The sequence below is a fragment of the Anolis sagrei genome, chromosome 2 (genome assembly GCF_037176765.1).
Source record: "Anolis sagrei isolate rAnoSag1 chromosome 2, rAnoSag1.mat, whole genome shotgun sequence".
Taxonomy (NCBI): Eukaryota; Metazoa; Chordata; class Lepidosauria; order Squamata; family Dactyloidae; genus Anolis; species Anolis sagrei.
The window spans coordinates 285,508,654-285,523,951 of NC_090022.1; the positions used below are offsets into that span (position 1 = coordinate 285,508,654).

At 37.2% G+C, this 15,298-nt stretch overlaps 1 protein-coding gene across 4 annotated transcripts in view; it reads right to left on the reverse strand.

Annotated features, from left to right (window-relative positions):
- Nucleotides 1–15,298, reverse strand: part of DCC (DCC netrin 1 receptor) — a 1,101,219-nt gene that overhangs the window by 142,005 nt on the left and 943,916 nt on the right. For 2 of the 4 annotated variants that reach the window (XM_060761267.2, XM_060761264.2), the window contains exons 17-19: nucleotides 14,640–14,818; nucleotides 4,363–4,501; nucleotides 3,716–3,823 (exon numbers count right to left, since the gene is read on the reverse strand). In XM_060761267.2, the coding sequence (XP_060617250.2) occupies nucleotides 3,716–3,823; nucleotides 4,363–4,501; nucleotides 14,640–14,818 (426 nt within the window). Of the gene's footprint in view, nucleotides 1–3,715; nucleotides 3,824–4,362; nucleotides 4,502–14,639; nucleotides 14,879–15,298 lie in introns of all 4 variants that reach the window. The other 2 variants (XM_060761265.2, XM_060761263.2) reach the window with 1 other exon arrangement.

Below are 15,298 nucleotides of genomic sequence, written 5' to 3' on the forward strand. Positions count from 1 at the left end.
GGAATAAGATCTGCCGTTATACACCATTCATTAGGTTCAGTCCTTGTCAGTCAGTATTAAAGGCCTTCAGATGATCAGCGCCTTACCTTGTTATTACAAAGTTAAACATCCACCAATAAATTTGACCATAATATGTCAGCCAAGGCACCCTATCATTATATATGTTATGTTTTACATTATTGTCAAACAGCTTGCTTATTATGAGACATCCTTAATTGCCACTTAGGATAACACATTGAAGACCTTTGCTCTGAAGGACTGTGTGTATTTTTTTAAAAAAATGCTTAGTGCATTCTTCCATGAAAAGAAAAAATGATTGCTTGTTTTGTTTTTCATTAACACCTCCTATAATTTTTGTGCTAGTTTAATTCATGGGCTTTGTTGCCACCAGAATGGGTGGAAAACAAACAAAGAAAATGACGGGAACTATTGGTATATTTACTTCCAGAAGTGGCTGTTCTAGGCAAGGTTAATGATGCACCTATGTGCTGCACAGTGACAACCTATAATGAATAGACTTGCCAAGCATGCTTATGCCATGCCCTAAGATATTTGAGCTCTAAGATATTTGAGCCAAAATCTAGACTTTATTAGGATGTCCTCTTGTTGTGTTACAGGCTTGGTCCCACATGATGTAACAGAAGTACCTCATCATGTCATTACTTATCAAGCATTGACTAATATGTTTGGCCCAAAAGAAGACAAAAGGCCTGCCTTCCACCCCAACTGCCACTGCCTTGACTATAGTGGGGGAGAAGAACAAAAGAAACATGGCTTTGCAGATAAAATGTTCTCTCTCCACCACAGCTGCCACTAAAATGACTTTGAAAGGAAAGCAGAAGAGGCAAACACGACTCTATCATGTCTAGGCCTAAAACCAGATAAAAGCCCCTTCATCCATCCCAACCGCCATTGCCCTGGCCTTACAGGTATTATTGATGGACTAGCACTACCCACAAATAATCAACTTTTGCACTCTCTCAGATACTATCAGATTCAAACCTGTCTTTTAATAAAATCTTGGAATTTTTACTAAAAAACAACAACAATGAATTTACCACCTGCCTCTCCCTGCGGCTCGAGGCAGGATGCAAATAATTAAAACAAGAGATAAAACACTATTAAAATACACACAACAAGATACACAGAGTTAGAATAGAAGTTAAAATCCACTGATAAAATGGAGATTAACATTCACTGGATTAAAATTGACTGGTTAGGCCTACTGGAAGAGATGAGTCTTCAATTGTGTCAAAATATTCCATTTATTTATAAAATATCTCCCTGAAGCATTGCTAAATATAGGAGCTAGTTCATAAAAGACGATTATTAGAAAACTCATCAAAATACAACATTTAGTGGACAAATGTGTTTACATAACAATTCCAACATTCAGTTCAAACATCCTAAAATGAAGAAAGGAAACTGACACAATAAGGCTTTGTTAAATATATAGAAGTTATGAAACAACTGGAAATTCTGAATGGATTAATCAATAGTGCCAACAATAAGCTGGAATAAGTAAATACCATCTTGAAGAATTTTAAAGTGGCTCCCAAAGAAGGACAATTGAAATTGGAAAGGTAATGTGAGCAGGGGGAGCCAAATAAATAGAAAAAATGGAAGGAGAAATGGAAGATAAACAAATAAAGGATCATGAAGAAAGAATCCAGAGGGAATCGATACACAATGGAACCCAGATACAAATCCAGCAAATCCAGCAACAAAACATAAAGTGGGAAGAAGAGAAACCTCAAATTAACTTGTGAGATACTACAGAAGAGATCTGGGGCCAGAAGAAGAAGAAGCCATATTGAATTTCTACAAAAAGAGGTTGTTTTTCCTTATCCAGCCCATTACCTCCTTCAGGCATTCATTCAAAGGAGACAGGCTATACTTAGCTAGTGCTGTTTTGGACCACATTACACCATATTACTCATAACTTGTTTTCCAAAAGCAACAAATCGGTTATTAGCCATATTAGTGACATTTAAAATCAAGAACAAAAAGATCACTAGCAGCAACTTACAATGACCTCAGTCCTCCTCCTGCAGCTGCCTGTTTTTAATTTATATTTTGTGAATGATTTGTAAGTAAATCAAGCCTGAATTCTCCCTAGATGCCGCAATGACTAAACTGAGGCTGGATCTACACTACTACATAATGCAATTTCAGACTGCATTATATGGCAGTGTAGATCCAGCCAGAGACAGCTGGATCATGAGAAATTGCTAGAAGAGAGAATAATGTTTGGTAAAATAGAAGGCAACAGAAAAAGAAGACTGCATTCCAGATGGATAGAGTCAATCAAGGCAGTGAATGTCCCGAGCCTGCAAGATCTAAGCAGGACTGTTGATGACAGGGTGACTTGGAAGTTTCTCATTCATATGACCACCATAAGGTGAAGCTAACTTGATGGCAATTAATATTAACATATCGATTTGGGGAATATAAAACTAGATAATTACAATGGCATTCACATAAAAATAGAATGTAGATCACCTGCTATGTGTATTGGCCCCTCCCCAACATATACCTCCTCCTCGAGCTGCCGGCTAGAAATGGCAGGGTTGGGGGGGGGGGGACGACTATACACTCATGGGTTTTATGAATTACAAAATGGGTAAGGTACACTGGCACTGAATATGGAGTTATTTAAATTTAGATGCCAGAATGAGTGAAAAGTGTTCATCCACATAGACTATAGTTACAAGAAAAAGCTAATTTCCAACCCCATGGCATCCTATATGGGCAGAAACCACAAGCTAGAAATCTATGCATTGGACAGAATCCAACTTCATGTGAACAGTTTGAATAGGTTGCTAGTGTCCTTTGCATTACACAGAAAGTAGCTGTAAAGTAATAATAGGAATCTTCTGGCAAGGCCACAATAAGTGCACAATAAATTTACCAAAGTGCTCTTACAAAAAGAAATCAGACTAAGTATAATCTGCATCCACAAGATTTCCCAATGTTTTCCGAACAAGATGGCATCCTGAAATTAGAAACTCATATAAAAGTTATTGCTTCCTTTTGCTAGGTGCCCCTCTGCGTGTATTCTATATCTTTATATATCTTCTCACTTGTCTACCATTCACTCACTGTATCACAAGCCAGAAGTAGATTTGCCTTCTCCCCACCTTTGGGAGATACTTTGCATGTATCACGAGAAGACAGGACTCATTATAAAAGACAATAATGCTTGTCGAGGTGGAAAGAAAACAAGAAAGTTGCACTACAGGTGAATAGATTCAATCGAGGAAGCAACAGCCCTGAGATTGCAGGATTTCAGCAAGGAGCCTTGGGGAGAAGACAGCTGAGCTAGATTGTCCACTGGCTTCACTTAATGTAATGTGATTCCCTATGTTTGTAAGTAGGAATTCATTAAAAGCCCACCCTTATTTTCAAAGATATCACAGTAGTAAAAATTACCATAATCCACAAATGAGAAATCTCTGCAGCTTGCTGTAAGGCAGCACTTCATGGAATGATGCAATTGCACTGTTAGTCTTTCACAAGAAATGCATGTGAAATACAGGGCAACCCCATATGCAGATCTTGTTAGCATTTGGAAACCAGAATGGTATCAATTTGAAGTAGACTCCCAGAACAATTACAGGTCAGAACTGTTTTCTTCAGCATATCCCAACCAAAACCAGTGCTGCAACAATATGTCACATGTGAAAGAGAACAAAAGATGTGAAAAGCAATTTACCTGTAATTTTCCCATTGGCTTCTAATGGAGGCTGCCAGCTCACAATTACAGCCCGAGGTTTGCCTTCACGAGTAATGACTGTCAGATCCTTGGGAGCAGAGGTTGGGGCTTAGCAGAAGGAAGGGAAATCCAGAAAACAAAATGTGACATATTGGAAAAGAAATGTAAACACGTTAAGAAAGAAAAAAAATCTGGAGAAGAGGAGATATATTAGCCACCATTCAATATCAGAAGAGTTTTCATGTAGGAGTCAGCTTGTTTTCATCCATCGTAGAAGATAGGACCAGAATCAGTGGAGTCATATTTCACAAAATGAGAGTCTAAGTAAACTTTAGAAAGAGCTTCCTGGCAAGAAAAGTTATCTGATAAGGAAGGGACTATCTCGGAAGGTACTGGGCATTCCTTAAGTGGAGGACAGATGGTCAAATTTTTGCAGTGGATTTGGACTAGATGGCTTTTGGGATCCCTTCCTGCTGCTATGAATCTACCACTGAAACAAAACCGTGGAGCATTTAAGACAGATAAAAGGAAATATTTCTTTCTTGTATAATATGCAAATTACAGAATTATGACTTTTAATCTAAAACAAAATAAATCAGATTAAAATAAATGTCAAAATTGATTGCCTTGAAGTCGAAACTACATACCTGCTTCATATGTAGTAGCATGAGCTGTCATACTCCATGTACTTGACCTTCGACCTTTTGTAACCATCACAGAGAACTCATACATGGTATTGGGCTTAAGAGCTGATACTGTATGACTCAGTGCTGTTGTGTCTGCTGACTATGAAAGAAGGAAGAAACAGGAGAGACAGAATAAGTGTAAAGGAAGTTTGTGATATGAAACAACAATTTTTGGGGACAGTGGATTTTTTAATGGTAATTATATTTACATGGCATTATTTTTCTCCCTTTCTTCTCCCACACCTACCATTCTCATCAAACTCCTCATTTTCCCCCTTACTCATTAAATGAACTGTAACTGTATATACCGATTGACTGATTTTATTTAATATATGTTAGAATCCGCATTGTACTCAATGAGGCAATGTATGCTGAAATGATTAGAAGAATTAAATGAAACTCAATTCTGCCAAAATTGATAAAATGCATACACTGTGAAAGCCATGTACAGCTTTCATATAGGGAGGATAGGAGTGGTCCTGGGTATACTATCCAAGGACCCTCTGTGCCTCTATCATTTATTCTATAACTATTTAGGAAACACATGGTAACTGTAAAGGGATGGAGGACCATATTGCTCCTTGTGGGACTCTGGAGGTCTGCAACTGATTATATATATATATATATATATATATAGAGAGAGAGAGAGAGAGAGAGAGAGAGAGAGGGAGAGACTCTAATTTTAGGCCTGATTTACTCTCAAATGTCTCCCAGGAATTGACTGGAATGTTACAGTATTTTGGGGTATTTTAGATTACTATCTTTTAAAAAACCTGTGCAGAACGTTTGTTCAAAACAGAAAGTGAGTCATCAGTTCCTCCACACAGATTCCAAAATGTGGTGAAATGGGGAACACTACTACTCAATTCAGATCAAATTTAATGGCAGAATTTGGTTATTGCCTGGCCAAAAGCCACCAGAGTCATGGCATAGAATATTGTTGTCCACTCCTGCCATCATTCTACCTTGACCTCAGGCCAGACGCTATGAATATGAATACAAAGAAAGGAAGTATTATTGCCTATATCTGTGTATAAGGAGGAATAGAAGGTTCTTTGAAAACAAAGCATCTTACAGGAAGAGAAAGAATATGTTTCTGGGTTGTAGGTTGATAATTTCATGCTTGTTTTGATAGTTTTACTATTGTGCCTTTATTTATTGTTGAACTATCCCACCTGAAAACTGGATAGTGAATTTAGGGAGGATCATTTCAAATTCTGGTTGACCATCCACATCAGTGGATTTAACTTTTGTGGATTTAATTATTGACGGATGTGATGGATATGGTTGCTCTAAGACTATGTTGGTACTCCATTGAGACTCTACGGTCAACTTACACCCAAAGTCAATCACAGGGTTACTCTGAAGGACCTAGAGATTCCTAAATATAACACCCTTGTAGGAATCTCTAGGTCCTCTATCACAACATATACGCACAGATTCCTAGGGAGGTGTTCTACAAACAAAGAAACAAACAAAATGTTTTTTTTTCTTATTTACAGTTTTTCTACTTCCATTGGGATCCCTCACCTCTTACCCCAGCAAATAGGAAGAGCTGACTGTAGTCGTTCAGCTTTTTACCCAACCAGTTGAAAATCAATTATGGCCTCAAAGTTAGATTGCTATAATACATGCCCTTTAAGGGATAAACCAGGGGTAGGCTTTATTGGGTTGTTTTGCTCTGCATGACCTATTTTGACATTGCATTAAAGCTTATCTGAGACCCATAAGATTCATTTTATAGAAGAAGTGGCCTAGAATACGTATTTGAAAGAATCCTGGTTTATTTGCTTGTCCTTTCTTAACAAGGACATTCTGAGCTCTGTTCATGCATATTTAATCAGGTGATCAAAAACACGCCTGCTACCTCTTGAATAAATATGTACTTATATTCTTATATATTTAAAAAAAACTTTTAATTTTAAGATCTCATGTTTGTGTGTGCTTTGGCTTGGCTAAATATGTGCTTTTGGTTCATTCATTTTATGGAGGAAAATGTATTATTCATCATGTTGACAGAAGCCTTCTAAGCACAGGTAAATAACAGGGTACTAATGAGTATATAGAGACCTGAGTAATGCTGTGTTTTTCCTCATCTGTGGTTTATTTAAGCCTGTATTAAGGAACCACTTGAGCATGGTGAGTTTTTATCTTAACGTACATTGAAAGGAGCACAGCCAAAAGAAAACAGCAGTAGAGGATTGGCAACTATGTGATGCTATCGCTACTGCGGAAGGTTATGGAACCACTGGGCATATAATTTTCTCTAAGAAAATGCCATATTTTCAAAAGATCTTGTACATCTGCAATCCTATTCCAAACCAGGGAATCATGCAAATAAAAACATGCACAAGTATTTATTTTTAAAAGAAAACTACATTTAGAAAGTGAAGAAGTGGGAAATACTCATTGAAATTTCAGTCTCAAATAACTATTATGCCTCTGTGTTGTCAGTGGCTACTTGTCTTGACAACTACAAAGTCTGTGCATGTATTATATGAACAATTTTTTGCACATAATTTAGAGCCCTATTTTTCTTACCTGAAATAAATGACGTCATGGGATTCCAGCAGGAACATACCATAAAATTGGGCTGAAGGACCTAGAAAGTGCACAGATAAGTATGTTTTCTAGGCACTTTTGAGGTCCTTCAATACAACTCTATCATATGCTTCCAATGCAAGCTGACTTGTAAAAATTGTCACGTATAACTGTACCTTTGAAATACAAACTCACATTATACACAGGAGCACTGTATATTTCCTCCAGGCTTCTGTAAAGAACTTAGAAAAGTTGCTTCTTTTGGATAACAATTTATATCACTTGGTCTAGAAATGTAAAGATTGCTTACAAAATGTCTCAGTCTTGATTTCCATATCACCCCACTGAAAAAAACTAAAGCACAAATGTATTTGTAATGCTTTAGGACACTTATGTGTGAGAGTTTGTGTAGAGGGGTGGGGGTGGGGTAGGGGATATTATCTTTCCTGGCATCAACAGCCCTGTCCTCATGTCTCACAAATGCAAGACTCTGAATTCCTTGATTGGGACGATTTCATTGTAACATGGTCCTCCTCTTTTCCTACTCTCTTCCACTGTACCAAATATAATAATTTATTTTAATAAGTTATCTAATTTCATAATATGTTCAAAGTACAATACCCACACAGATTGGTCATTCTGACTCCTAGTGAGAGTTTTGACTTGCTCTAGTACTCATTCATTAGTTTTGCCAGTCCAGTCTAAGAGTTTTCCTTTAACATGACATTTTAAAGGAGTTGATTCTCACCCTGACAATTTTATCCACTGGATTTAATAAGCTTTCAATCCAATTTAACTATTCCTTATGCATAAGGACATACTAATGTTATGTATCTTCAGGAGAAACCTTCTTTCAATTTCCATGTATAAGAGACATGCATGCTTTGATGTGAGCATTTTCAGCTTCCAGACTTCCTCCTGTTCACTTTTAGATGGCTTATTAAACATTAAATCTTCAGCAAGTAAAGCTCTTAATTCCTGCAATGTCTCTTTCCCATGCTGTGATCAACGGTTACTGAACTGTAGCTGTGCTTTAGTTTTTGCATGTACTGTGTTGGGTATATTTCCATCAAGATATTGTGTGAGTTTCCAAAATGAACAAATATTCTATAAGCTCAGGTATATACCTTGACATTTTAGCTTTTTAAAAAATCAACACCCCCCCCCCCCCATCTATGGGTTGATGTGAGTACTGTACCTTAACTCTTTTTAAAATAGGGAGTTAGAGAGAACTAAAAGAAGCATCTATCCCCTGTTGTCTCTCCATTGCAGACCACTTCTGGCCTTTTTAAATGCTTAGGTGGGAAAATGGTAGTGATGAACAGGGACAGCTCGACCCTTAAGGGCCCTTCTACACTTAACTAAAACATGGGATGAAGCAGGTTAAAAAAAACACACACTTTCTCCCAGGTTTCAGTACCCACCCCCTCCCACACCCCAAGGCTTTCACTCAGGGGATGGCATCCACCCCCCCAGCTCCTCATTTCCCACCCCAAAACTTATGAAAGAAGGTGTGTGTGTGGGGGGGGGGGAGGGAAATCCTTCTTGTCTCCCCCCCCCCCATGCCTCCTGAAGCATTTCTCACATCAGAAGTACTATGCACTACCTAAAGGTCCCTCTGGTAAGTTTGAGGTAAGAAAAGGGGGGATTGGGGGAGGAGGTGGGCTCCTTCAGTTCCAGGAACCTGACGAACCAGAATGGCTGTGGGAATTGACTCCTGGGGCTGTGGAAGCAGTCCCGGGAGTCAATCCCCACAGGCCCAGAACCTGCAAAGACCTTATCTTAAGATCCAGATCTTTGCAGGTGTCAAATTAATGAGGAGTAAACTGAGAAACCCTGGTTTACTTTTCGTTAATCCAGATTTACCTGAGGTGTCATTTGGACACCTCACATAAACTCGTTCCCTATCACAGGCTTTAGGGCCTGTGTAGAATGACCTTAACTCAGCATTGGGACTTTTCCCTCTTTATGGAACAATCCCCAATTTATCCATAGGTCACATCAATATCCATAATATTGTCCCCAAAACCTTCCCTTGAATTATAGCTAGCATTGACTTATACATTATATAAATATCTAGCCTATATAAAAATGAAAATAAAAATTTTAAAATGTAAAAACTGTCATGATCTCATCCAGTGGGGAGAACATCATAATAACATTCATTCTTCTTTACATAATAGCCATGGATTTGTTTACTTAAGAATAACTTTATATCATACCTTTCCTCCAGTGAGCTAAAGATTGTACTTTTAAAGCTGAAGGCTTTAAAACAAAGCTTTTCCTCCTAAAACAGATGTAATATTTTTACTGAATTGTACTTAAACTGTTTTTCATTATTTTAAAGTGTATATTTAATGTTGTTTAAATATTGTAAATATTTAAATTGTATTTAAGGTTGACCTTTGCATGTTTTTAGCTATATTATACTTGCGTAAACTTGCATGCCACCTTGAATCGCAGTTTTGGGAAAAAATGGAAAACAACAATGGTAGCAATGATAAGAATGAATCATTTAGATTTTGTGTTGTTAGCAACAATGGTTTTCAAATGGCTTTTAAAAATTCTAAATAATCCTTAAAGAAACGTTTTATTGTAGTTGTACCATGTAGTTATTTGGGTTCAACCTCATGGGCTGAAACGTGAGAAACAGATACTTTTAACAGATACAAATGTGTGTGTACAGGATGGGTCATTTTGAAAGAGTCACACCATTTCTGGAACCTGCTGAGAAGACTTGCTGTTGTCTGGCATGAGGAGGTGGCAGCACTGTTGGGATGGAGATGGTGCATCTATGTCACAGACAAGGAACAGAGCCATTTGTCTGTTCAAAACAACTGCAGGCTTTCGGCAGACATAAGAGGTGCGCCACTTGCTTTTATAAAAGGCAAAATCCATTGATCTGAACCACTTGCTTGTTTGATATTGCCTTGTTTGATACAAAGGATTAGCATTTCAAGGACCCCAAAGACACTTTGAGGATAACATCCTTTTGAGGTGAATGTCAGTGACCAGCTTATTCCTTCCATGATGTTCTACAAACTGGATTTTGACACAGTTCAGGCTAAATTATTTGAGTGTTCTCTTTGCTTGTTTTTTTTTTCAAGGAGGGAGATGGATTTTTTTTCTTATCAAATCATTTGTGTTATGGACTCCATGAAACCTACTGAGAAGATATCAAAGGCTATGTAAATATTTCTCCCTGATAGAAACAACAGTCATCTATCCCTTTTTTCCCTACAGAGGAGCTGCCTCTTAAAATGTTGGGAGATTTACGCAAGCAACTCAAAACTCTGATTCTGCAGGGGTGCAAAAGGCATGCATGCATAAGAGCCCATGAACACGGATGTGTAGGGCACAGTGTATTACATTATTTCCTCCTATAACATGCTTTTCATGTTCATCCTCTGCAATTAGACTTGCCAGGAAAAAAAAATTGGAGATATATTGTCGAAGGCTTTCATGGCCGGAATCACTGGGTTGTTGTAGGTTTTTCCAGGCTATACGGCCATGTTCTGGAGGCAATTTTTCTCCTGACGTTTCACCTGCATCTATGGCAAGCATCCTCAGAGGTAGCCATATAGCCCGGAAAAACCTACAACAACCCAAATTGGAGATAGCTCCTATATCTTTAGTGGTTATGTAGAACAAGAAATTTCACTGAGTGCTGCTTGTAACCTACTGACAATCTGTCTTCTACATAACCAGAGGTTGAGTATGGGCCATTTTCATGTTTCTACTGTAACTAATTAATAGAAGTATGCATTTCTTCGCTTGTCCTCTTAAGTGGTATCAAATTCATTAAATTCATACTTATGTGGCAATAGTTAATATGTGGATATGGCCCACACCAAAAATCTGAGAATCAAAACTTACCCCATACTTTTTCATTTTAGTTTTGTAAATCTCGGAAGGCTCTCAAAGTCAGTTTCATATTCAGTGCAAGGAAGCAAAGCTGAAAGCAAAGCCAAAAAGGCTGCCTTAGTGCCTTGACTTTCCTCTGTAAATTAATGTCCTTTTGTTATTAGAAGAGGCTGGAAAAAGAGGGAGAAAGCAGAGTTTGCTGGGAAAATCACAGAACTCTGGAAAATGTAGCTTGGGAAGGTGAGGAGCCCTATGCCAGAGAATTCAAAAGGCTCTGTCCTAAACTACATTTCCCAGAATTCAGTGCTCAGCATCGGGGAGATTTGTCCCTCCATAGCCAGTCTCAGTTCTAATAAATTTAGTATTCTGTACTATGGGTTAGAATATTACTATTCCTGGGTTATAAATTTCCTAATTGCTTCTATCATAAAAACATGGTGAAAGTTTATAAAACTGCAAAAGCCCCTGAAGTTTACCCAATTATAGTAATTATGCACAATTACTATAAGGAATTAGTAACAAAAATTTGTTACTCCCATTTCACTAACTATACTTTAGAAACAAAATGCCAGTGCCCCCCGCATCAGCTCTGCTTTGAGATTTCGACACAGCGTAGTTGGAAGTCAGTAGTATTCTACCCTGTGTTGAAATCTCGCATCAGAGCCATTTGTTTAGTAAGTGGAATTTATAAAGCCTCAGAAAATATTATTGCAAATGAATGAATGAAGGACCCTTTAAAGAAACCTGAAGAAGAGATAGCCCCCTTGAAACAAGGACATAAAAATACCCAGGAACCTTGTTGTGTTCCCAAGACTGTTTATTACATTTTGAATTCACATGGGACAATATTGGATATGTTGAAATTTGTCCACACAACCTTTGGAAGATCAGACAAATTATTTTGAAAAACTTGTATATTATGTTTGTTACACTGTTGTAAATTGTCCCTAAGTGTTTGCTGCCCATGCTTGTGTATTATATGAGTTAGTTTGGTATTTTTCTCATTACTCCAACTGGTATTTGTGCTGAAGTTTATAGTAATAGGACATTTGTGTATTAATGTTGCATTTATAGATACCTGTGTAGTTAGAGGAAATATATGCTGCCAGACATATTCTGCAAATTAGATATGTTTCAAAATTAAGCGTTAACATGTTGTACGCAATGCCGTCTTTCTAAAAATATAAGGAATCTTTTAGGTTTAGGAAGAGAAGAAAATCTTGCTAGTACTTTTGAGTTAATGTATGCAAGTAACTATGCAAAGGACTTACATAAGGAAATGTGCAATTAATTACATTGTTATTTTGCATAAATAAAATTTTTAAAAGTATTTAATATCATCCTCAGACAAGTTCCTAAAAATGTATCTCATAGTGCATAGTGCATACATTATATCATAACTAGACACAGGATCTTCTGCATGCTGAAGGATCATTGTTCTATGTTTCTGCTAAGGGCAATGGATGAGTGGAAGAAAGTGATATCAACCAATTATCTGAAGTAACTTTCTATCTCATCTTCTACACTTCCCCTCAACAATTCTGTCGAAGTAGTTTTTCAGGGACTTATGGATGTGCACAATGGAGCAGAAAACTGCCCTCTTACATTGAAAAAGAGCTCAATTCATTGAAAATCTTTTCTACAAACACAAGAGTTCCCTTAGATACAACTTGTAACAGCTTGTACATACTGTTGTTTTAATGTAAAGGTCAATTTATTCCACCTTGTGCTTTAGAAGATAGCAAGTCTTGATTATATAGAAATGCATACAAAATACAGAAAGTGGGAAAATTATTCAGCAGAGCAGAGGGGCATCTACACTGTAGAATTAATGTAGTGTGACACCATTTTAACTACGATGTCTCAATGTAATGTAATCATGGGTGTTGTACAAGGTTTTTAGTTTGCTTTTCCAAAGGGTGATGGTTCCACACCAAACTGCAGCTCTCAGGATTCCATAGTATTGAGTCATCACAGTTAAAATGCTCTCAAACTGCATTAGTTCCACATTTATATGCACCCAATGTTCAGACAATGACAACTTTTTATTGGATCAGGAGTCGTAGTGCACCCCTGTTTTCATCTATGTGGTGTTGAGAGGCACTGAATACTAGTGTTTGGGCTTAGATATGAGTATGAGCATTTTTTCCAAGTTTGGTGCATACCCAAGAGGGATTTAAGTTCATCTATATGCTTCTCATTTCATCAAGAACAAGACATGCATACAAGTTGGGATATTTTGATATCACTTCACTAATTTAATATTCAGTCCCATGTTATGATACTGAAATATTAAAGACCACAGCAGTCAACATTTTGATGGATAGCGAATGTTGCCAGGCATCCTGACAGTCAAACTTGGCTAGAGGATGGCCCCTGTTGGATATATTATTTTCAGGTATTGTAGATTAGCAACAGGCATCTTTCCCCTGTGGTTGCTGTTAACCATGGAATATCAAATCCTGTCAGAATAGAAGGGCAATTTATTTGCCTATTCTAGGTATTTCACAAATAATCTGGAAACTGACATTTGGTGGTTGTTGGCTCTTAGATGTAAGGTTTGCAGTCTAATTTTTCTGTTCTTTGAATGGACATTTTCCTGTGACCCTTGCTGAGAATATTACAGTTTGAATGGCAGTATATATAATATTACTCATTTGGACTTTTCTAGAGATCAAAAACAATCAACAAGCCAAGTCAAACTACTAATACATGGCTTCAGAAGGCAGGGGACATTGCCAGAAACACACAGGAAGTGCCATTCACTTTTTGGGTTTTTTGTTTGCTTGCTTTTGTTGTGTTGTCATTCTTCTTTCAATTCAATTTCCAAAAGCATATATATGCCAAATAGTTGAATGACCAAAATCAGATGTTTTTTTCAATATTTTCATTTCTTAATATACAGTAAGACCCCCAGGCTAGAGATATGTTCCTAGACCTCCCATGGATGCCCGACACTGTAGATAATAATGAATCCTAGATTTTCTTTTACTATTCCTGGCCTAGAAGCATGCCATAGCAATAAAGAACATAGAGAAGCCTGCAAATATTTATATGAGAGAATATTTTTGGAGTATGAATTAATCTCCATTTTACTAGCCCCAGAGGCTTATGGGAGATATTTTTCTTCAAAGCTGTTCCTGGACTATGGAAATTCATCTCAAGAGAAGTTCACTTGGTCCCCTCTTTGTTTTCTTTTAACCACCAAACAAAGACATTCTTACTTAAGTTACCACTGTTTAACCAGTTTGCATAGAAAGATACAGAATGGGTGTTCTGTTTTTTTAAATATATATATATAATTCTTTGTGTACTTTTAATTGTTTTAAATAAATGTTAGTTTTCGTTTTAAACATTAAATTATTGTTTTAAAACTAAGGTTTTAATTGGATTGTGTAATTTTTTTCAACTTTTGCACCCGATATTGTTTTAACTCTTTTGCTTTAACTTATATTGTAAGCTGCCTGTCTCTTATTGGAAGAAAGGTGGGTTATAAATCAAATAAATAAATGAATGAATGAATGTTTAGAAAGCACAACCTCAAGACGCCTCTGGGCTGAGAGGGGTGGCATACAAGTATAGTAAATAAAATAGTAAATAAATAGACCACAAATAGGCAACTGTAGCCCTGTGTTGTTGAATTGCAGCTCCTTTAATCCCTAACTCAGGGGTAAAGAATGCTAGGCATTACAACACAGTACCTGGCAGGTTACATATCCCATCCATATCCTACACCAATTATTCTAAGACATAAAATTCTGTAGTCTTCTGAGATTGTGAGATTCTTTCCCATGACAGGGACATTGAACAAAGGATGTAATCAGTGACCTCACCTTGTATTTAGCACTTGTTGAATAGCTGGTTCTCCATCGGACGGTGTAAAATCGAACCTCGGTTGTCTTCTGATTCTTGGGGACAGAGTTGTCTGCCCAGCTGACCCTCACCGCATCATGGGTTAATGCGACGGCCTGGACACCTACTGGTGGGAGCATGGGGGTGGAGATATCTGGGACTGAGGTGGGGAAATCATCAAGCAAAGGATAAAAATCAACTTCTAATGGGTCAATGGGATCTGGATCACAAAAGCCACCAAAAATGAGCATACCACAAAATTAAAATTAAAATAAAGAAATGCATACTCAAATAAAGAAACAAAACAGCCACCAATGAGATACACATCACAATGAGTTAAATGTATGGCAGTAAGGATGATGGGAGAAGAATATGAGAAGAACAGAAGAAAAGAGCCATTAATTGAAAAATACACAAGTACAATTGCCATTTGCTCACAAAATGCATTCCAGTCTAAGTAACCACCATTGAGTGCATATAGAAACCATCCCAAATATATCATTATGCTTTCTTTTATCGAACTGAAGATGCAATGTTTGTTTTTTTTCATCCCCTCAAAATGATTTACATGCCTTTATAATAAATCCCTTGAATGATACACATTTTATTTAAAACCTAAGGCCTTGTCCTATGAACCTTG